Below are 24,979 nucleotides of genomic sequence, written 5' to 3'. Positions count from 1 at the left end.
CCACTAATAATATTTTACTTACGCATCAAAAAATTCACCTAGGACACAGCATGCAAACTTAATTCTACGGCAAAGCTTTTATCATGACAAACAGTCTCCTTTCTCAAACTAAGTTTGTGCCAGCACATCCATTCACTATTGCTATTGTTCTGGCATCACAACTGAAGTATCTTTTAAAATCTGTTAAATCTAACACAAATTTAACTTCTGCATTGACAGACAGCTATAAATACACCATGAAAAACAAAGCAAGTGACTTGGAAAGCAGCATGGTTCAGAGCGAGACAGACACAGTGCATGTCTGAAGTTTCACAGGCAGGCCCATATACCTGGTACAAATCTGACAGTTCCTCTGGTCGTGGTCCAAGCTGGCTGAACCTCCAACAGCTCTGATCTGGATGCTCCATACCTAACAGACCCGCCAGCTCTGAGAATAGGGCACAGTAGCTTATACAACTGCATCCACCTAGACAGCCATGTTCAACTGTCTTGGGAAAGTAAGGATAAACCTGTTTTAAGTATTCTCTACCAGTTAGTAGAAAAGCTTTCTTATCCAAGCAGGCGAATGGGACATTTCCTCCCAGAATCAACCTGGGAAAGGGCAGAGGTACCGAGATGCCCACAAGGGAGCAGTTCCAAGGCTCTTTAGGCAAAGTAAGGCATAAAGTTCCTCCTTCAGCACCCATAGGCAAGGTGAAGTTTCACCTTAATCAGCACATGTAAAAGAATTAACTCTTTTATTACAACTTTTTCTACTATCAGACCACCTGAAAGTCATTTGCAACCAAAGAGATCTCACCAGGGAGGGCACTGCCCCCAATCACTTTCTGGCTAGCTGGATTCAATCTAAACATCCCCGCATTTCAGTCAAACCAATGTTGCCTCTCTAAGACTAGATCTCACGCCCTCGCTCTTGCAAAAAGGCAACTGAAGAAATTAAGAAGCTGTAAACAAGTAGAAACTCACTTCCATTTCATTTAAGACCATACTCTCCACTGCCACAGAGTACTTCAGCTTCCTTTCCAGCCATTCGGGGGGGGGGGGGGGGGGGAGCGGGGGGGGGAAATCACCAGATGCTCTGTTACAGCAAATAGCCTTTATGTTTGGTTTTAAAAATAACAAACTCTCTTTTGTTCAATGATCTTATATCACCTGAATGAAACAGATCTCTTCTTAGAAAGGTGACTATTTTATATGCACAGTTACCTTCCAGATTTATCTGATAAAGAATAAGCAATTCACCAGCATTTTTATCTAGAAGAAAAAGTCTGGATCCCTCAGTGCATCCACTTCCTATTCCGTGTCAGGTTTGAATAATATCAGCACTACTACTATTGCCTTTCCTGCTGAAGACTTTGTTCCACCTATTAAATAAACTCTAGAATAAGCTGCTGTACTGTGTTGAGCATTTAATAGCACTGGTCAAACACAGTTCTGCTGCTTAGATTTTGGGTTGGTTTTATTTGTCTGGTCTCCAGCTAAACTTCCTGTCTCATACATCAGCACAAGATCATCATCCCTGCCCTTCTGCATGGAGATATGTATGTGCAATCTTCCCCTCAGGTCTTGTAGAAAGGTGTTAATCAACATTCATATCAGAGCATTATCACGGCTCTTCATTCCAAATTGTACGTTAAGCACATAAGTCTAGGTAAAGATTTCGCCTGCAAAGACTGAGAGGAAAAAAATTAAAAATGTTGAGTACTGCAGTCTCTTCCCTGGAGGCCATCACTAGGCTGTCTCCCCTCTTGCCTCCAAAAATGTCTTGCTGCTACCATTCTCGTAGCACCTCCTTTACTACTCTTCATGTCCCTGACCAGCTGTAGGTGTAACTGATACTGTTCTTCAGCAGTCAAGCAAAGCTTTGGAGTATTCTCCTCCTTTACTGCCCACTGTTTTCACCTGTTGTATGCTGTCCTTTAGCTCCTTGCTCAGTCCTGAGGGGCTTTTGCTGAAATTCCTGATCTTTGCACACAAGGCGATGGTTTGCTCCTTAGCTTTCTGGAAGTCTTCCCCAGAAAAACTAAGCTAAAACCATCAATCCAGGCATACTTCCCCTTCCTGGCTGCTTCCCAGGAGACTCTGCCCACCAACTGCATGAACAAGCTGAATTCCGCTCTCATGACAGTGTGTCTCCAGGTCCTGAAGTCAATTTGTGGTAACAGAAGCCCAAGCTGCCACTAGTCAGGACAGGACTCCTAAGAGCAAGTTAGGAGTACCAGCCTTCCTCCCATGACAAGTATGGACAATTTGCAGTTCTTATACCACAAGCATTTCAACGCAGTGTGAATGTGGCCTCCAGGCCAAGATCTTTAAGGAGCATTCTAATACGATCATTGCTGGGTAGGCCAAGTTCCCGTCAGCTGTGAAAGCACGCAAGCCAGAAGAACAAACTCAAAACCACCCTCGCGAGGTCACCCACAGCCTAAACTTTTGCCAACAGTGAAGCTCTATGACCCACCACAAGCAGCCAGTGACATTTCCTGCTTGTGAATCAACTCGAGGTCTGCCTGATCTCAGCAGATGTGTGAAGGACATCTTTACAACTCTTAAAGCACAAATATTTGTAACATCAAGAAACTCTTTGCTTGCTGAGTCAAAAAATTCAGCTATCCTCCCTGTAGGGCACTGTTCTTGCAGCTCGTTGGCAAGTCGTCCCTCACTTTTTCTACTTACCTCAGTGTACTTCTCCAGTTCTCTGGCAAGTATAAAAGAAAAAAAAAGTGGACTTTTTTGAAACTTGATTTTAATATACATACTCTCTGTAATATCTCCTCTTTAGTCTTAATCTTAAAATAGTCAGCTCTTCTGAATACAGTTTCATAAGTTCCTGCAGAAAGGTATTAACTGACAATTCAAACGTCCTGTAACGTATCAGAGCTCTTCCCTCCTTTATAAATTCCTTACTACAACACGCATCACCGTTTTCAAACGGTAGTCTTCCGCAAGCAAATAAAAGCTACAATATCCACCCCATCCCTTTTATAGCCGAGTACACAGTAATCCCTTGTTGATTCAGCTACTATGGAACATTTTACCACCCTGAGTGGTCCTGTTACATCTTTCCACCCCTATTCTGCTACACAGGATTTACAGTAACTCACCAACTGCGTCCGATTCAGCATCTCAATGCTGCAATTAGAAGTACGTTCTTCCTGCCACTAAAACTAATCATCTTGGGCAGCTTTGCTACGATTTGTCCTATGGAGGTATTCAAAAAGCGAGTGGACAGGGTACTCCAGGGCATGGTTTAGGGGGCATAGTTAATGGTTGGACTCGATGATCTTGAAGATCTTTTCCAACCGAAATGATTCTATGATTCTATGAATGTTTACTCTTTAAATATCCACTTATTCTCAACTAAGATAAACTACAGTAAAGGAAAATTCTCTTGAATGTAAACAGAGGCATTAAAGCAGAAAACATTCCAACCAATTTGCAGAAAATCTGCTTGTAACTTAAATGAGCATACAGCAAACTATATAACAAAGGTCCTCCTCAATCAAGGAATCAAAGTTGTGCATGGTATCTTTGTGTCAAAAGCAGTCTTCTGCCTTTCCTGCTGGGATTCACCTACAATTCTTTTACTACAGTTTTCACACACAATTTTCAGTATCTAGATCATCCTCTTGCCTTCCCCTCAAGCAACACTCTGAAATGGAAAAAAAAGATTTTTTTATGCATTGATTCTGGAGGAATTAGAAAAACCCAGAAGAGAGGCAGAGCTAGAAATGATCAGCCCCTGCTCAGTTATCACCGAACCCCATCCTTCACACAAAGTATAGCTGTTTCTAAACACAGCTACAGGTCTTCATCATCATTCTTCTGGACACAGAACCTTATTCTAATTTGGACCCAGAGGTAACTAAACCACAGAAGAATTAACCTCATATACAAGAAACAAGTGGCAGCATGCTTCCAAGCCTGAATTTCTCTCAACCTTTTTATTATGAAACAGGTCTTAGTAAATAATGGAAGTTACTTGGTTTTCTCTATCTTCTGTAGATAGAAACCCTCCAATTGACTCAAGGCTCTTAGCGGTTGCGTACTGCCACCCACACCATCACAAAATTCAAGACCCTCAGCTCTGTTATTACCTTTCAGTCATTGGATTGGCACACAGGTTTAAAAAACAATCAACTGTTGTATTTTTGGCAATCTATGCACTACTGTTCTTCTAATCCCACTCAGTTCAAAGGAATAAAAAACCAATTTGCCTTCCATGCCCACTGACAGAGAGCAGATAAATGAGATCTTGCTTTAATACACAAAATTCAGACAGTTTAACTTTGAATTTCTTGACTTCAGAAGTTCTTGCACATGAATGATTTCCTGCTGTTTAAAAAAATATCCCTCCCTAAAAAGCCCATTTATATTTGAAAGAGTATGTTGCTCATTCAGAATAGTTTAACAGATGTACTTAAAATCTACAACTTCCCCATCAAATGTGTTATGAAGTCACCATTTTTACCAGGACATTTAGAGGTCAATCACAACTGGCATAGGCCCGTGGGTGCAAGTTTAGGTGCTCTTTATAACACACATAACATACATCTTGGTAACATTTATAACACATGCTTTTTAATGCCATATGTAAAACACACTCAGTAAAAGCTACCCGATTTAGACAAAAATTTTAACACATATGCAAAATACTTAGTGTGACAGTACAAACCTACAAACAAACTGGAGTGTAAACAGGAGATGTTTGTGATTTTTATCAGCACAAGCTTCCAATTTATCAGAAGCTTCTCCTTCATAAACCTATCAAGAATGACAAAGCAATTTTCTCTCAACTTTCAGTTTTAAGTATGCTTCTGAACCAAGATTTTATTCATCATTTAAAATGTTCTCATTCACACAACCTATGATAAACAACTCCTTTGTAAACCATGAAATATCTTTACCTCGTGCCTGAACAATGACCCTCTAGCAATGCACAGAAAAAATTTCCAGACAACATTAAACAGCGAGCAATGTACTCACCATAAATCACATTACTGTACAGTTTGGGATTAGGATGAGTTGCCACTAGCAACAGAGGCAAAAAAAAAAAAAAAAAAAATCAATTCTGTCACTATATATAGAGAATTCTTGTAACCTCAAACATAGTCAATGTTTTCAGCAATTTGTCTCAGAAAAGTATTAGCAGTCCAGCATGTGATCAGAAAAACATGACATGCAGACAAAACCATGCTAAAACAATAGAGCTTTCCCTTTGGTAGAACAAAAAAGAAAACAAAAAGAACAACCAGAAAGCTGCTGGTAAGCATGAACATTTCATTCACTGTTTTCAAAATAAAAGCACGCCATCTTTATAGCATTAGCATTTACAACAAATATGAAGATTAGTTTTAGAGCTTAAGTGTATTAAAATGATCACTAAGGACTTTTTGTTTTAAATAGGAAACTAAGCAAACAACAGAGAAAGATACGGTTTAGACAAATACAAAGCTTTTTTATAGCTTACCCAAACCTAATTCATCATATTCAAGACATTTCCTATTTAGAAAAATAACACTAGCATAATTCAGACAGTCTACTAGGAGTTTTCAGAAAACAGGAATATGAGGAGTTTCTTTGATCCCATTTGCTTAACAGGTCTCTGAAGAAGCCAAGACACATTTCATCATTCAAGCAGCTTATTTCATCCTGGAACTGCAAAATGTTTTGTAGCAGGCAACAACCACCTTAAGAGTTTTTATCTTACTTATTTGTCACATTTTAGGAATCTTGACAGTGCCACCCAAGTTTATTACAAAGATTTTTCTTCTTTCTTTACCTGTATTTTTAATACAGGCAATTCACTTTTAAATGACGCCCTTCACAAGGTTTCATTGTCACTAACATTGACATAAGTCAAATTCTGTATTTTAATGTATTCGACAAGTAATAATAATTACCATGTTTTTTTCTTCACAGCACAATTGCCCTGTCTTATAAGAATACGGTACACGGACTGTTATTTTTTAAGTCAATAAAATTTAATAGTTCACTGAAAATATGCAGTCCCATTTCTAAAACGTATCTGTAGGCAATATTCACATGCTACTTGCACCCCAGTCATACCGCTCTGTGTGCTAACCCATTTGTACCTTCACAAAAAGCTGTTGTTGCTTAAGAAACAGCAGCTATTTGTTGCACATCTCTCCTAGACGCTACCGCACGTACAACAGTCATCGTGGAAAGCACCCACACCTCTGCCACTTCAGTGCAAAGTCTCATAACTTTGCCAAAGAAAGTGGGTTTAAGATGTTGAAGGATGGCTGACATCCCACAAGCCAGGTGAACCTACCTAACTGCCTAGCCCCAGCTGGATACACTCCTCTGTACACCGATGTCATAACAAGACAGCACATTCCTGCTCACCATGTAGCTTTCTGTAAACAATACTGTTCACAGTTTTCCTTCAAAGGATATTTAAGCGTGCCCGTACCTTGGATGCAGGAATCGGATCCGTCAGTCACTGAGAACTGCGAAATGCACGCTTCCTCCCACCACCATCTTCTCATTTCCCTGCCAGAATAATTCAATACTACATCGCTATTACAGGTTGTCGTCCACATACTATGGAAAAACAACTATCCCTACCACCACAAATGCCTGTTCTAAATAAGCATTGGAAAGGTTGCTCAGCTCCCCACTATCCAGCTCATGTACGTTATTCCTGGGCCAGATGGGACTCAGAGGAAGCAAAAGGAGAAACACTGAAACAGAATGATGCTTTCTGAATTTGGTGACGTTGTTGAAATAACGAGAAAAGGAGCAGAGGCAGCCAAAAGAAAGAATCCTAGCATTTTCTTACTAATGCCACTTGTCACCAGGCCTGGCACGGCACTGCCTACCCTTGAACTGCTTCTTTTCCAGTTCAGCTCATCTCCTTTTCTGGAATGGTGGGATTGCTTACCTCTGCCCATTTCACCTGGGAAGGTTCTTCTCAGTACAACCAATCATTTCCAATGCTGCTTTGATCAGTCCCTACCCCAGGGAAAGACAAGCCAGAGTCCCACGCTATCCTTTTTCCGAAAAGCAGAAACTTAAGTCTACTGCCAACAAGCCTCCTGGTAAATATATTTTAAAGTACAAGAAGTCTTTTCTTCTTGCCACTGGCTTTCCTTGATCTTGCTTACTACCTGCAGTAGCATCAGCTGCTACAAACACCTCAGAACAGGAAGCCCAACAGAGGATAATCCTCCCCAAGGGCAAACATAGCCCAGGTGCTTAACTGAGAATTAAGAATCAGTTTTCAATATAACTATATTGGAAATTCGTTAATGAAAACAGCACTTCTTTGGGGCAGGGCAGGGGGGAGCATCATACAGTTAGACTATTTCTCCTGAATGAAAAGCTACAGTAAAATCAGAACACGGTTGCTAATACAGGTTGCCTCTGCGCTGGCAGTTCTCCAGCACAGCTACATGAAGATAAGGCAAAACATGTCTCAAACATCTAGCTAGCTATGTCAACAAAATAGGGCCCAGGCCTACTCTAGAATAAGATTGAACTAACCTGCTAAATTTATAAAGAAAGAAAAATTCAAAACTTCAACAGAAAAACTTCTAAAGCAGGGAGATCGTTTGCTCACTTGAGAGTAGAAAAGTGTTTGGATGCATCTGGACTCACAATAACATCTCTTTGGCTGAAAAGACCTGGTCTTGGTTATTAACTGGGCAGCAGCATTGCAGTGCACCTCCATGTGAAGGACTTGGCATTAATCAGCTCCAGCAAGCAGAGAACATCAAAGCACCCCTGCTAAGTAAAACGAACTTTTCAGGGAAGACCAAAACTCAACACGCTCCACAATCTAAGCCTGGGGTGTTTAAAAGACTACCCCAAACTCCAGAACAAAGACCACTGTCAACAGTCACATTCCTCTGGCACAGCAGAACTCTGCAGCAGTAGTAAACCTTGGCTGCAGGACACAGAACGCAACTGGTCAGAAGTCCAAGTCTCCCCAGGAAATCAGGAATAACAACATCACCATCCTTGATTTCAAGTAAAAGAAACATACCTTCACTCCTACTTGTACTCATGCACATTTGTAAAGATGAAAAGGAAGAGAGCAACCTCTTACCAAAAGAAAAGGGAGCGCAAACGGGAAGCACATGCCAAAGAAAGAATTAAAAAACATTTTTATCTGGCTTCAGCAACACACTGGATGATGCTCAAACTCTTTATGGAGACTTTTTTTGTACTGTTTCGTGAGTACCTAATGCCCAGTAGCTGCTACAGAAGCAATGGAAACATAGAGGATTTAATTCCCCTGGCATTAGAGATAGTCAGGTCACTTCTCCCCCAGCAACAGACAAGACAAATACCAACTTCAGCAAGTCTTTGGATACTGGCATCAAAATTTTGCTGATTTACAAGTGAAAGACTCATGTAATGACAAAGATTATGTTTCACCTCCTCAACAGAAAAGCCTAAGCTTCAAGTGCTTAGCAAAACTAGAGTATATGGCTTGCTTTGTTTTCTACACAACTGATTAGCTCATAGCAACTAAACGAATTCTGGTTTCACACAGATTAATAGAAATATGGATTAACATTTTTCAAAGTTTGGGGTTTTGTTGGTTTGGGGTTTTTTAACCTATCTATTTGAACATAATGTACATAATTTAAGCTCTGCATACATTTTGATAGATCAGAAGTTTTTAGGCATGCTACCCCGAAAGCCTGCACATTGGTCACCACATCGTAACAAGTGTTTCTGCACTTTTACACAGCAAGCACAGGGAAAAAATTCAGATGCCCAAAGAGAACTAGTGCACTTCCCAAGTCTGTTACTATATATAGAGGTAGTGATTTGAAAGACTCAACACCTCCCAGATCATTACACTTTTGAGCTCTTCACTTGTATTTGAAACACACAGAAAATAGCTAAGAAGCAGATACAAACTAGTCTTACTGCAACTGCTCAAGGAAACTGCAGAAATTACTTTTCTTTCGTCTCTTTTCTACTACGAGATAGAAAATGTGGAATACAAGGAATAGCTATAACTTCTGCTAAGAAACCAAAGATACAAGTTATACAAAATGCTTCAATACCCCAAAATATTAATGTTTGCTACACAGAGATCTGAGTGGTTTTTTAACTGCAAAGAAAAGATGAGATTGCTCAAAGATCTAGAGAAGAAAGCAAATCATGAGCCTTGACTCTTTTTGCTCACAAATTCACACATCTTTGTTATCCTGCTTAGGCACACCTGAAAAAAGATTCCCCCACCCCCCCCCAAGAAAAAAAAAAAAAAACAAACAAACCACCACCGCACTACAGGCATCTTCTTGTCTGGATTATCAAAGTTTCAAAGAGATTGACTCTAGTAAATTTATTGGCTGCTTTTATATAGAGGAAGAGAAAAAACATCATCTAGCAGTCTAGTATCAAAAGGTTTTTAAACAACCTACGGATGGCTTGAATGAACAGAATTAAATTCTCTGTTATTACGAGGTATTGAAATGCACAACATTCAGCTTTTACAATCCACATTCATACATGACATTACCTTGCTATATAGATACGCTATTTCAACATCGGTACTGCTCCAGACCCATAGTCCCATTCAACACTCTTTTCATCTCCAGGAGCATTGAAGGGAGGCAAGGAAAAAAAAGTAGAGTTTTGTAGTCCTCTACTTGAAAATGCATAAATACTACTGGCTGTGTTATCAATGAGCCTAAACTAGAAGGTCCCACCTCTCTGACTGCTTGTTGTCTAGTACGGTCATACAACTTCTCTTCACAAGGAGCCACGTGGAGAAGACAAGGGGCAACAGTACAAGTTGCACTGGGAGAGGTTTCATCTCAATGTAAGAAAGAAATTTTTTACAGGGAGAACAATCCATCACTGGAACAACCTCCCCAGGGATGTGGTAAAGTCCCCATTGCTGGAGGTTTTCAAGATGCGACTGGACAGGGTACTAGGTAATCTCATCTAGGCTCCCTTTTCCACAAAAGGTTGGACCAGATTGTCTTTTGAGGTCCCTTCCAACCTGGGCTGTTCTATGACTCTATGAACTTGTGGACCACAGTTAGCTTGCATTTTCTCAACTTAGAGAGCAAAGCCAGCAAGACCTGCTCCCCAGTATTCTGTCTGGACATATTTCTAGATACGGACTTACACACATTAAAGAAACACAAGTCACCTCAATAGCTTTCATTGCAGAACTCAGCAGGAAGGAAGGGAGAGAGATCATTCCAGTCACCAAACTATTTTCTCCAATCCAGCATCAGGAAGGACAAACTGCCACTGTCATTCCCGATACGCCAAATTGTAAAGCAGTGCTACATGCAAGTAGAGAGTGGTATAACATCAAACGGATGCAGCAAGACCAACTGCTGCACGCAATTTCATTCCCTCACCTAAGTAGAAAACAGCTGGTTCTGTCAAGGCAATAGTTGCAGCACAGAATGAAGGTGTGGCAGAGTTTTAAATTCTTACTGGTTAGATACCCCAAGGGAGATACCTTGGAGGCACATCTGTTTTTAAAGAGCACCTATGTATTCTGGTATTGCCAGTATAGTGAATTAACTTAAGTTTATCCCCTTATACCTATACCACAGGAGCTGGTGAAATAAATTTATTAGAATTCAAAGGTCTGGGCTGTGTTATGACTTGTTAAAAAAAAAAAAAAAACATTGTGATCGTCCCCTCTTAATTCATTTCTTCTCGTAATTCGGCTGGAACTGGATCCTGAAAGTAAGACTAACATTTCCAGAAATGGCTTGGTTTCCTCCAACTGTACAAACATACAAATGCTGTAGCAGAACTTGTACAGAAAATGTGAACGCTTTACCTGTGTACTATGCCTCTCGCACAACTATGTGGACTAACAGCGTTGAGAAGAAGAGGGGAAGAATGAGGAGGTAAAGAGGAAATTCAAAAGCAGGACCTACTTCTAATTAGGTGTTACTAGGCAGCTATATTTACTTGTCCTCTTACTTAGCTTAGATCACGCAGAGATAATTAGAAACAATCACACAAAACCGATTAACATGAAAGAAAACTTCATAATCAACAAGCACATTAAAATAACATGTAAAGCCGCTGCCATCTACACCCTTTTTCACTAGTGACAACACAGCTGAAAAAGAGCAAAGTACATTTAGAGATAAGATAGGCTAACACCAGGCAGGGTAGACACCAACAGTATGAAAAGCAGCTGCTAGAAATCAAGACACTGTAATGCTGCCTGTTATTGCCTTTCTGAATTTTTTAATTCACAAGTCATTCTAGCCTCTCTCCTCTGCCTCTGCCTGGTTTTAGGATGGACAGACATTGATTTTTAGATCAAATATTAACAGAAATTCAGCAGCCTGACATATGGTATGTTGCAAGATAAAAATTCACAATTATGTCAAGGGAATACAATGATTTTACTATGCTGCTGAAAGTCTGAAAAATGTTTGGGTCAATTTCATTTTTTAAAAAATTCTGGCCCTCATCTCTGTCGTTCTCAAACTCTGAATTAAAACCAAAGTACTTCCACCTTTTATACCCTTAGAAAATAATTTTAAGTAATTTCTCAAAATTCCAGCCTTTCCAAATCTTGCCAGGAATGTCTCACAAAATGTACAAATTCATTTATTCTTATATTCAAACATCTTTAAAAGCACTTTTGATCTGAGATCATCTTAGAGTATCATACCCTTAAGAAAAATTGTGGCTTGTTTGGTTTTTTTGCCTCCTCCCTTTTCTTCTCCTCTCCAAATATGCATACAGAATATAGCAGAGCCAAAAAAATAACTTACTTATGCTCAATATTGTATGTATTTAAACATGGTCTCAAGTGCCAAAATTTTGTTCACTAACACTGGCTCGCATCTGGCACACAAGCTAGAAATAACTATACTTAGTGGCTTTACCACCATAAATCTTCGAAAGTCTTCTGCATGGCTGAGCTCTTCTCATAAAATTAGACACCAACGCATTTTGTCTTTCTCATTAAAAGGATGCTTGCTGGAGAAAGCGCAGGAGGATAGAGATGTGTGAACAACCTTCTTGGAGCCACTGGAGATTGGACCTAACCGCATTCTCACAGGCACGAAGAAAGGAATACGTAAAATAACTCAAAAGACTGTTACAAGGAACATCTCCGAACACTAAGAACTTTAAAAATCTAAGAATAGAATCTACATGCTTACAACAGCATACAGGAAAAAAACCTAGGTTTCAATAGAATTTTTTTTTTTTTTTAGTTACTTTCACTCTCTTCCCTCAAGTATTAATTGGAAATACTGTGTTTATTTCAGAAATAAACACGACCAAATGCTACAAACGTCTATTCAGTAAAAAGCCTCCAACTTAATGTATTCCTACTATGCATTTTGGAAAAGATGTTATTAACATTTTAAAACCTACTACAAAAAACAAACGGAAAAACACTACTTTGAGCTATTATAAACCAGTTTCGTTTACTGCAAATACTTGACTGGAATAACTTTGGTTTGATTAGGTTTTGCTCTTTTTTAAAAATATGAATGCAGAACACCTTTTTTGTGTGCTTTCATACTGCAGAAAGCGACTAAGAATATTAAACAAGCTCACTGACTTTACTAAGACAAAAAATAAAAATCAGATGCATACTCATCAGAAAATGAAAATCACCAACTGCAATACAAGATAACAGCTAGGTTAAAAGTCCACTAGGAGCAGGAGAAGCTGATCTCAATGACCAGCTGGGTATGGCAAGCAAAGTAACTCGGTACTAAGTTCTCTACAGCCAAGATAACCACGCTACATTGGCCCCTACCTGAACAAAAAAGAAAAATCTCTCTTTTTACCTCTGCCTCCCCTATGAAGGGTATTTTCATGAGGTATGAACTGATAATAGCATTTCCCTCATTAGTCAGGACAAGCTTCCCACTCACTTAGCATTGGAAAGGCACAAGGTTTTCAAGGTGTCCTGACAGGAGACGAGACCAGCCATTCTCTTCTGATTCCAAAGCTGGACTTGACCTGAATCCAGAAACTCAGACATTAAAAGGAAATCCACATAATACACCCTCAGGAGACTGGCCAAACAGGTCTATAACATAAATTCTGTGCATTTCTTAAAGAGGCTCTTCAGCATCCTTTATATAAAGTTCAACTAGCCTTTGAGACACACAGGCTCCAGTTATAACTTTTAGTAAAAACACAAAAACTGCTTCAGATTACAGCAACAACTATCAGATTCTCCGAGTCGTATCAGCTTCTATGAAAAGCAGCATTTTTCTTTTTTATTATTATTACTTTTTAGAAACACCAACCTACGACACTGTTCGCATTAGGGACCGTGGACAAGGTTTTACTTTCTGATTAACTCCAGCTCTGTGGCACAAACATCGGCATTGCCAAGAATCAGTGTTCACAACGTGCTAGTGGGTATTTTCAGCATGACAAAAATTGAACTGGTTCTGAGCCAGCTTGACACACGGTCAAAAACACTTCAGTGAAGCCAGTTCTGGTGGTGTAATACCATCTCCTGCTATTCACCACACCCTTCTCACAGAGGCAAGAGACAAGAATCTGTGCCCACAAGACAGATAATATAATGGACCATGAACCGGACTTACATGAAATCAGCTTCACTAGCTGATGCACATCTCCATGTTCACCTGGAAATGTCTAAAATAACTTCCAGAGGAAAGACAAGACTGGCACAGAGGGGAGGGGAAGAAAAAAATAACATCTGCAGCCACAAAGCTAGATGAAAAGGGTGGAGTGCCCTCTATCAACAGCCTCAATGTCCCAAGCCACAGCAGGTATTGTTTACAAAAGTCTTTGTGTAGGTAATGCTAAAAAGGCTGAAAGCACTGTCTGCAAAAGATGCTAAAAGCACTACTGGCAAAGAATACAAAACCTGCAAAATAAACCTTTTCCCACCAAACAAGATGAAACAAATACAACAAAACACCAGAGGAAATTAAGCCAGGCTACACTAATTGTGTCTGGAATGGTAAGAATGCTCTTCCTCTTTCCAATACAGCTTATCTTGACATTTGTGGTCTGTCCTGAACATCTTCAATTCCTCTTACGTACAGGGTTTTGGAGGTAAGAATGGGGATTAAAAATACTTAGAGCCTCAAAGGGAAAGCCTTCCTCACAGAACCGGGCTTGGGTTTGATCAAGTGGATCAAAGGAAGAGCATTTTGTTCCTTTAAAATTATCCTGTACCATATATTCTAATATATATACCCAGCTTGGTTGATTTTCAGCTATGCCTTGCAATTGTCACCATAAAAATCTGTTGCATTGCAACTGCTGGTTTTCTAGAGCTCTGCCAAGTAACATTGTGGTGAAAAATGATAGCTCCAGGAAAGGCCATACTTGGATAAAATTCAGAAAAAAAAAACCCACCACATGACTTTCTGCAAGCTAAAGAATTCATTCTTAAAAAGGGGGCACTGAGTCAAAACTGAAAATGCAACCTTTGGCAAAGAATGCATGTGTTGTACTTAGTACCAGAATCATCTTTTTACTGTCTTCCAAGACAAATGCATGCTAAAGGCACAGCGCTCACCAGCTAACATAACAAGCCTGAATTCTCCTGAAAGCTTCTAAGGAAACACAAGTCCTTAAAAATCAGACTTCCAGAGCGCGTGTTGGAATTGCTTTAATAAACAAAAGCTCATTCAAATGCAAACCTTAAAGGTAAAATGGAGAAAAAAAAATTCATTTTCTTTCCAGTGTGACAAATGGTTTGTTGTTTTTTTTACACTATTACTTCTGCTACAAAAGAAAAAAAAGCCCAAAGAATCATCTTTTGACAATTCAACCTTCATCAGTTAACCAAAAACTGTAAAGCTACTTAGAAATACTGAAACAGGAGATCCATTACTTTTTGTATGTCAGGGATAAAAAAAAATAAAAACGAAGGAGTGTGGTCCATTTCTCAATTTCACTGTGCCAAGATAGGCCTGAATCATTACACTGTGGCTATGTTTATACTGAAACTTACTTTTTTTTTTTCTTCCCCTCAAAACTTGGACTTCCACACCCAGTAGGCAACAGTTTTTTTAAGTACATTCCAAGCTTCCCTCAAACAGTTCCAGTCAAAACATCACCAGATCTTAATTCCGTCAAGAATGTGAGCATCTCATTAAAGGACTGCCTAATTATAGGTAACGTGCCCAGACCACAGATTCTGTGGTATCTTTATATGGAATATTATTCAGAAGCAACACCACCAGCTTTTCTCAAAATTTCTGAAACTTCTGCGTATTTAGTGTTATAGCAAAGAATTATGCTGTGTGTCCTCAACTAATTAACAGAGCTAGGGGAAAAAAAAATTAAAAATTAATTCAGACTACTCACTAGTGGTGAGAAAGATCAAACCAAGAGGAAAGAAATGTCATCAACTCCTAAGAAAATTGCAAGCTTTAAAGAAAAAAAATTAAGCCTCTAAATCCACTAGTTGCACAAGGAAAGCCTTTTCAAGTGTGAGTCAAACCCAGACTAAAACAATACCGTGCATACAGCTTTCATGAGTTTTTCTAATTCTTCTGCTGTCTTCCGCTTTGGCAGGTTGCAGATTTCAGAACCTGTAAGCACATAAAATCACTCTGCTCCTACTTAAATAAAGCCATGAACATCAGAGGCAAGCATTACATCTGCTGAATGGAGTGAATGACCTTAAAGGAAAAAGGAAAGGTGGCAATCAGGAACAAATTTCTGAGCAGTATAAAGGAAAAAAGATGACCTCCTTATGAAAAGAAAGGAATTTAAAAAGAAGGCCTTATCAGATACCCACTAGCCAGAGGCAAACACGCTCTGGAGCCCAACACAGGGTTCAAGAATATCCAAACAAATTGCATTCCCTGCAGCTGAAGACCGGAAAGAACAGGAAGAAAGGTAAACTCCTCACTACCACTTTGCCTCAGGACAGGAAAAGTAAAGCTTTCTCATAATTTTCAGAATCTCTTACAGCATCGTAATGTATATGGCTATATACACATATAAATACATATTTTTTTACAGTTTTCTTTTCCAGTTACTTATCCTTCTGCAGCACTATCCATACTGTGACAAGACTTTTCCCTAACACAGTATCTGTTAAGTGATCTCTGTTGTAGCTGCTATATTAGATTTGCTGTTTTTAAAATTGGAACTGCAGTTAGCTTCTACTTCAGTAGCTTGACTCACAGCCAAAGTTGCCGTAAACCTTATCATGAACCTACCAACATAATCAGTGAGATTACAGAAGCACAGTCAAATTCCACTGGAGAGCACAAAGTATATTCATAGCAAAAGGTTACGTGCAACTTAATAAAGTGGAACATAATACATTAAATGACATGTTAAAACTAGCAGCAACTAGCTATCTACAGATACATATTCATTCATACTTCTGCTTTCTTTTTTCTTTTTTTGAATATCTGTACTGTTCACTCAAACGTGTTATGACAGGAATGGGACACCAAGTTAGACACATCGAAGAAGTACTCTGTCCTCACACTGGGCACATAAACACAAATCCCCAGTAATTTCCTCCTTCGCTCACCCACATAGTCCACATCTAACCTGCCACGTCTCAGCAGAGCAGAAGCAGGTGACAGCCCAGCTGGCTGGGCAACAGCATCCAAGACCAGAAAGGGCTCAGATTGTTAAGGAAGACCCACAAGAAGATCTTCCCACTTAGCAAGTAAACACAGAGGCTTAACAAACCTAGCAGGTGTAAGCGGTACTGCTGAACATTAAATACAAAAGCATCTCGGAAATAGAGGTGATGCCCAAGAACTAACTAAAATTCACAAGCTCAGAATTCGATACAGAAAGGACTAGGGGAGAGATGAAGTATCTGGGAGGAAAACCAAAAAATAAGTTGACAGACTGGAAGGAAGGAACAGTCTTCAGAGGGCAGAGCTTTGGATGAGAGCATGGAAGATAGAAAGTACCACACAAAGGCAAGGCAGCAGCAGGAGAAAGGCAAATGACACAGAAATAGAGTAAGGAGGAGAGTGTAGCTTTTAAAAAAAAAAAAAAAAGTTGAATGCGTTTATAGGATACATTACACTGTGATATATGCTAGACTGAACAATGAGAAGATATTTTAAATAAGAAAAAGTAAGGAGGGAGAAACCACAAGGACAAAAGAAGGAAAGAAACAGAAGGAGGTATCTGTATGCATATTTGCATCTGTATCAGGAGCACACGAAGATTATGAGCCTATGATTTTGGCAATTCCTTTTACACTATGAATTTAGTTGAAAGTGATGAAAAACTAAATTCGGGACCCAACAAATGAAAGGACTGTATTGCTATTCCATATCAGCCAGAAATCATGCAATCTTTACATCTATTTTCAACACACCGTAAACTGACTTAAAATGATGAAGCAACACAGGATCAACACATTCAGACCGCAGAAAATTAGCTAAGACTTAAATAAGGTGGTCTTTCCAGCTCTGTAATTCACAGAGCAGCAGCTGTGCCTTCTACACGAGCATTAGCATTAGGCTGTGGTTACACAGTGACTTTAATCCCACGTGAACCTGGGCTGCTACTGCACAGTCTTGCTTTCCCTCTCCTTCCTCAGGCACTCATTCCTCCTCCCTCTCATCCTAGCAGCAACACTTGTGCAGCCATGCAGCAAGCTGGATCAGGGAATAGATTCATCAAAAAATTATCCCTTTTGGGGAGAAGAGTTGGGTAAGGTTTGATTTCAGGTGGGTAAATTCCCTAATCCACATGGTTCACCCATCCTTGTGCTCCCACAGGGAGACAGGAGAAATAGTTGGCAAGTGGAGCTGGCCTTTCAGCAGCAGTCCAGACTTCAGAACAGATTAATACAGCCATGTAACCACAACCTCATTCTCACTGGCAAAACATGAAAGCAAAGAAGTTTTAAAAAAGACATTTTACAATACATTAGCAAAAACTGTAAAGGCATATAAAGTTCTTTTGAAAAGCAGGCCTTGAGATAACACTCAAGGTAAAGCAACTATCACCTAACATGTTTATGAAGTCTATAGCATATAAATACACTACAGAAATACCAAATTGAATTGAAATGTGGATCATATAGAGCTCTCTCCACTTTGCAGACACATGCACACACACAAAAGCAAAGTATGCCTATGTCCCAGCAAACTAAGGGCATTTCAGACTACTACGTGTGACTTATTTACTACCACCAATCAAATAACGCAATCTGTAAAACCAAACCAAAATACATGAAAATTGCCAACATCTCTGATAAATTCAGCCATTCATAACCCAGTTGGTCCCTGGGGGGAAAAAAAAAAAATTAACTTGCTGCCTAAAAGCAGCCAGGAGTAGATAGAGTGAAGAAGTACTTCTAGCCATAGAGAAACTCTGAAGGATTTCTGGTTCACACCAACAAAGCCTACATTTACCTTTCAGGGGGGAAAAAAAACCCCTCTTTCTCCATCACAGTTGCAGAAAGACAATCTTTTTATAGTAATGCCAGCACAGATCTACCACATGAAAGGATATGGTAGGTTTAGTGAGCTACAGAAGATAAACATATGTCATGCCTAAAACTGAGCCAATGATCCTAAAAGCATCCTGAATCACTTGTTCCACAAATTCCCCAGTCACCAAGTACGAAAAAATGTAACGTGAAGAGCCAAACAGAGATTCTAAACACAGAAATGTATTTTTAAGCCTATTTGCTAACGCATTTCAAAACACATTTTTTATTATAGTCTTGTCAAGTCATGAAAAGATACTTCAGCTTTACTGCTACTAAGCTTCCACAGAGAAGAGAAACACAACACAGTTTCTAAGACTGCAATGGATACTTGATTTTTTTTTTTTTTTAAATAGATACTAGAATTTTACGTTGTGTCAGAAGTTGTCCAACTCCCAGGGAAGCTTTCCACTCAACTACCGGCAAGTAGTTTTGTCAAATCCCAGGTATGCTTTCCACAAGCAAAACATGTTGCCTTTTCTTCCTGGCCTCCAGGACCTGAATCTATATCCTTGGGTACAAAACACTGTATTATCACTCAAAAAGAAGATGTATTTTAGATTTAAATAAACATAGTGGTTTTGTTTATGCACAGCCCTCAATGAGATTAAGTATCTGCAGAGGGGCTGGAGAAAAGGTAGTTATACCTACATGCCTCAACCCTGACTAAGAAGAATCCCGTTTGGAATAAACAGTAGTTCAGTCTTCATCCTCTCCAAAAGAAATAGCTTAAGCCTTCAAACTACAAACATTTAAAGCAGTGCTCAGTTTTGCATAAAGATATCAAAGCTATTGGAATGGCAAGTATGCTTATGATCTGGTAGACTGCCAAAAAAACCTGCTAATATACTAAACAATAGATGTATTCTGCTAGAACTCCTAAGAGAACTTTCGGATCTTTTCCTTGTAACGCTTCTTTTTAGTTGTATACAAAACTGAACTGAAATGATATAAAAAAAATGTAATTAAGAGTTTTAAATCCTATACAAATACTATGGTTTATAAGTATTACATATGTGATTTGAATGCTTGCATTTATATGCTAACAAATACAGTAATTATTTGTAATGATTTAACATTTTAAAATATGCATTCTTAATCACTAGCTTGCAAGCCATGTATTCAGAGTTCCTTGTTGCCACTGCAGCAGTTATGTTGGTAGAATTCAGAGCAGCATAAAACAAGAGCATGAAGTTGTACTCTTGCACTGCCTGAAAGCTCCAACAGTGCTACAAAAGGACCCAAACTCTCTCAAGCCTTGATAAACAAACAGCGTTCAGTTAAAATTTAATACTTTTGGATAACAGCAGGGTGCTTTCTATAAAAATAATTCTTCATTCCAGAGACAAAAAGATCCTGTGTGTGGTTCCAGTGAACATTGCCTTCTGGAACACTCCGGAATCACGGTGGCTGCATATCCTGAATACAGTCATAAATACACAAGTAATGGAATGACGAGGTTGACACCCAACTTCTCACACAAGTGTCACACACTGACCGGCGGCGCAGTATCAAGACTACCAAGTCTTCAAAGCCCAGTTCCTCCTCCACAGCTAGATGCAATTAAAAGGCCTCTGCATCACAAACCAAGATCAGGGTTTTTTTCAGCAAATGTTTTTAAGCAAAAATTCTCTTGTTCTCTCTTACTGCTATCTGATATTTGAACAAATCCTTGACACGATGGAGCTGTCATATGCTATCACATCATTCCATGTTTAAAGAATGTTTTAATCTGTAAATCCATGCAGTGATTCTGCAAACGCAGACTGCTTGCAACAAAAATGCTGAATAGAGACTATGTACGTTTAGTGACCATGTTAGTGAATTAAATATATTAACCCAGTTTCTTAATCCATAACATTGAAATTTACAAATTAATTTAACTGTAGAAATCAAATTACATTAAAGAAAAATATTTTAAGCCAGCAGTTTCATGTTTTCCTGGTTTTGTATCCACAGGCTAATGATGCTTATGACGTCTTTCAGCAGAATACAGACTGAAGTGATTATAAGCTCCTGAAAAATAGGAAATAGTAACAAAACCTGGACTAGAGCAGCAGTACCTGGCCTAGATGTTCTAAAAACAAGTTTCTATCTAGGGGAAAAAATTCCTTGAATCAGTCTGTTACTTATTACTCAGCATTTGCTTGTTAAACACTGCACAGCCACTAATTTTCATCTAAGGAAATGAACACTGTGATCTTTCCCATATATGAGTGTTTCAAAACCCACAGAGGAGAGAAGGCTCAAGCCCCGACATTCTGATTTATGAAGAGAGGACACTGTCAGAGTGAAACAAACAGTACGTCGTCTGTCAAAGTTAACACATTTGTATTTTATATACAAATATGAAGCAAGAAATCTCATTTGAATAATTAACGGGTAGACTATACGCTGCCAGAAAGAACAGGACAGCAGTGGACTTACTGCTGAATATCTTACAAAAGACCCATCCTAGAAATTGATCCTCTCCAAACAGAATGATTAATCCTCTGTATAATACCAGGTACCCACTACCACCATATTTTGTTAAAAGCGAACTTTTAACTTCAAGAGAAGCAATCACATTAGGTAAAACGAATAATAAAACCCCCACAACTGATGTCATGTAGATTTGCCCTATTGATCTTAACCTGTGCAGAGTTTTAAATTATAAATGCAAATAGCTTCTTATAAGTTTCTGGTAAAAAATACAATCTATTTAAAAGTGCTGTTCAAAGCTATCTCTAGTGAGACAAAAATCATCAGTGGTTTTAAAATATTTTAATAATTTTAGCAATCTTACAACCAGTAAATCAAAGTCTTAGTCTATTATACAGAAAAATATTGCTGAAAAGACCAATGCTTTTTGTACGTTGTTTGTGACTTTTTTTTTTTAACATTTCCCCCATTGAAGAGAAGAAAAAATGGTTTGCATTGTGTTAGCTCCAGTTATAATTTCCAGCTGTGTCAAAACTTTAACAGCCTAAAAGCAGGAAATCCAAAGAGGAAATTCCATCGTCAGTTCCTGAAGTTTTGTAACTCAAATGTTCTTCCAAAAACCGGATCTTAAAGGAATTTTGGTAGCATTTTCTGTAACCTTACCTGATATCTTCAAGTAGCTCACATTCTGCCTGATGCTTGGCCTGAAGTTTTGTCATCTGCTCAACCTGAATGTTTTTTAGCTCTTGTGTAACTTTCACCTACAAAAAAACCACAGACCACATACATTTTCTGTAGAGTTTAAGTCAAATTTCAACATGAAAAAAACAATTCATGTCTTTCATCTCTTTTGAAATTGCACATTTCAGTGGAAAATTCAAACGCAGAGTTAAGAGTGCAGTTTAATCCTACACAACATTCATAAAGGCTGATTTCAGTAAGTGCTGTCAGCCCAGCAGGCTTACACTGTGCATGGCAAGAATTTCATGCTTATGCCCAACCATTAACGAAAGTGCAATTTTATTCCAAAACCTGGGAAGATAGCTTGTGTGCAACAAAAGTTTTGCCTACCAAAAAAGAAAAAGCAGGCCACAGGGGAAAAAAATTAAATTTTAGCATATAAATTTAGCACTTCAGTGCAAGTCACACAATTTTGAAATTTATTAAACTGTCCTACAATTGCCATCATTTAAAGATAACTTATACATCAAGTTGTTTTTTGATTGCGCATCAGATCAGAAGAGCCCTCTATAAAAGGCTTCAGAAGGTTGGCCTTACATTTTTAGTATTGGCGCAATTTTCCTTTGAACCTTGTGATCATGAAGCTAAAATTTCAATAGTTTGGGAACCTGCTTGATAACTGGCAGACAGCACCATTGGCACAGGTATCAGGAATGATTTGATTTTGGAAGGGAACCTTGGGGTGGTTTTGTTCTTGTTTTTATAAAACAAGAGGTCTTGACATTTAAGCCCTCTAGTGATCACAGTGAATCCATGTATCGGCCTAAAAAATGATCACCAGCATAGCTGAAGCCATTATGCATTCATGAGGACAGAAATGCCAAACAGTTACCATAATGGGGGGAAAGAGATGAAAAATTCAGAGAGCAAGAAGACACAGATCTCCCTCTTCTTCGTTAGTCAGGCAAAAAAACCCTAGATCTCATCAGCTAGCAAAAGCCTCCTCAATTTTTACTCTGAAAATAATCCCCCAGAAACAAGCACCCTTTAATCACAACATTATATAAAGGCAAGTTTTTCACATGATACAAAAGACATGTATGCCCCGACTTTAAGCAGAAGAAGCGTCTAGTTTTAACATGAACTTTCAGCGTTTTTGTTTTTATCTGTATATGAAAAAACCCCTATTCAAAATAAATAAACCCACACCAGATGACCCATGTAATAGAAATAATCTCAAATGAAATAATATAGGCAAAGAATGACACACATGTAATATAAATAAGCCGCCAAATGCAAACAAAAATAGAAATAAAAACTGTTTAACAAAAGCAGAGTCCACCCGCAAAACAAGAGGTCGAGAGGCAGGAATGAACCGAGGAGAGATCTTCACTGCAGCTGCCTGCCAGGGCTACTGGGGAGCTGGGGGGGATGACAAGGGATTTCTGTTTACGCTCCCTCTCAAGTCTTCCTCCCCTCCCAATCTCTCCTAGTCGCTATTATACAGTTCTCCACTCGGCAAACCCCTGCAATCTCCTCTCCTCATCGAGAAATCTCAACATCACATATGAAATCTCAAACATCTACGGCGAGCTAAGACAATCAGACTGTAAATGGTTACAGCCCAAACCACCCTAATCGGGCAGCATCGCAAAGAATATGTAACACGCACAAATCTCAAAACCACAAAACTCCCTTCCACGGTGTCTGTAAAGGAGCAGCCTCTCCATCCTGAGACCCGCTTCGCCGTCTCTAGCTCCCCCTTTCTCCCCACACACCGACCATTGCATACAACCCTCAAAATAACTAACCCATAAATCTCCATGTATCAGTACTTACACGCAGCTCAAGACCCCACTAACAGCTCAAGTCTCCCAGATAACAACCTGCCTACACAGACAAGGCACACTAGGAACAGCCTTTTCTCCAAATCTACATTCCTTCTTACGCCTCTTCCCACACCAGCCGCCCCTAATGCAAAGCACCCCCTATTCCCATGGACCGCACGGACACAAAAAAGCCTCCCCGCTGCATTTGCAGATTGTTCCCATCACACGTATGTTGCACATTTTTGGCTGTCCCTGTTCGCCCGCGCTCCTGATACATGCTGGGATAGCCTGCATCCTTGCATCAACTCCGGACCTGACCTTCTGCTCCAAGACAACCAACCCATCGCTCTTGGCATCAACCCACCATAGTACCCGAAAGCAGCTGAGCCCCCAAAACACAGCCGGTAGCCCCCCACAACTGCTACAGACTTGTCTCAACACCTCCGTGCAGCCAAGCCCTCTGCAGCCATTGACCCCCTTCCAGCCCAACCCAGCCATTGCTCTCCTTCGTTTGGAGAACCTCCACTGGGTATGGTGGTGGCCCAGCCACAGCCACCCCAACACCCACTGGCCCCCCCCCGCATCCCTTTCCTCACCAACCCTTCCCCATGCCCCGTCCTGCCTCCAGAGCTCACCTCCCACACCTGACCCATCCCACCCCACCACCACCCATGGCCCCCAACGTCCAGTTTCCAACACCCCCCCCCCCCCAAGACATTTCCCCCTTACCCACCTTGTACGGCCACTCTCACTAAGCCCCCCCCCACACCCCCCCTTCCCTCCTCACACTTGCTCTCCCTCTCCCAACCTGCCTCCAGACTCCACCACTGCACAGCCCACCCGGCGCCCAACCTGCTGTCCCCACTCCCCGTCCCCTCAGACCCCCCACCCCCCCCATACCCTACCCCCAGGCCCCCCCCCCAAAAAAAACCAGTCCTCAGCCCCACTCGGCCCACCGCCTTCCCCCCCACCTCCTCCACACACAGCCCCAGCCCCCCCCTCGCCTCCCCCCTGAGGGGAGGGGGGGCCCTCACCTTCCTCGGCGGGGGCTGCATGGTGCTGCGCTGGGTCTCCACATCAATTCCCTCCCCCCCGGCAGCAGGATGCGGCCCCCGCTGCAGGAGGAGGAGGAGGAGGAGGAGGAGGAGGAAGGGGCAGAGACCGTCTCCCTCCCGGTTCGGGGCGAGTCCCGGTCGGCGGGAGGGGCGGGTGGGGAGAAGCGGGAGGGGGGGGTGAGGCCGCCTTTTCCTCACAGGCAGCGGCGGGCGGGCGGGCGCCGAGCAGCGTCCCGAGTGCCGGGCCCTGGGGAGCGGGGAGGGAAAGGAGGCAGCGGAGGGAAGGCGGGGACGAGGAGCGACTTCGGGGGGGAGGAAAAAAAAAAAAAAAAAGGAAAAGGAGTTAAAAAAAAAAAAAATAAAAGGAGGCGGCGGAGCGCGGCTCGGGAGCGCCCCACTGAGGGGACGCGCGCCCCGCCAACGGCCCGCCCCGCCACCGGCGGGAGACCTCCCAGCCGCCTAGAGCGGCTACCATAGAGTGGCGGGCGAGGAAAGAGAGAGGGGGTGGACACGCCCCCCTCCTTCCCCTCACGGCGCCCCGCCCTGCCGGAGCGCCGGCTCCCGCTGCGGCCGCTGGG

The 24,979-nt window shown here is 40.7% G+C and overlaps 1 protein-coding gene across 3 annotated transcripts in view; it reads right to left on the bottom strand.

The window, feature by feature from the left end:
* FCHSD2 (FCH and double SH3 domains 2) overlaps positions 1–24,701 on the bottom strand; it is a 163,648-nt gene extending 138,947 nt beyond the window's left edge. Inside the window, exons 1-2 of one of the 3 annotated variants that reach the window (XM_052812828.1) lie at positions 24,381–24,701; positions 21,500–21,597 (exon numbers count right to left, since the gene is read on the bottom strand). In XM_052812828.1, coding sequence (XP_052668788.1) covers positions 21,500–21,597; positions 24,381–24,401 — 119 coding nt within the window. In that variant the 5' untranslated portion in view covers positions 24,402–24,701. Of the gene's footprint in view, positions 1–21,499; positions 21,598–23,356; positions 23,378–24,380 lie in introns of those variants that run through there. The other 2 variants (XM_052812830.1, XM_052812829.1) reach the window with 2 other exon arrangements.
* Between the last annotated feature and the right edge of the window lie 278 nt (positions 24,702–24,979).

The sequence above is a fragment of the Harpia harpyja genome, chromosome 17, assembly GCF_026419915.1.
Source record: "Harpia harpyja isolate bHarHar1 chromosome 17, bHarHar1 primary haplotype, whole genome shotgun sequence".
Classification (NCBI taxonomy): Eukaryota; Metazoa; Chordata; class Aves; order Accipitriformes; family Accipitridae; genus Harpia; species Harpia harpyja.
This window is presented reverse-complemented; position numbering and strand designations above follow the sequence as displayed.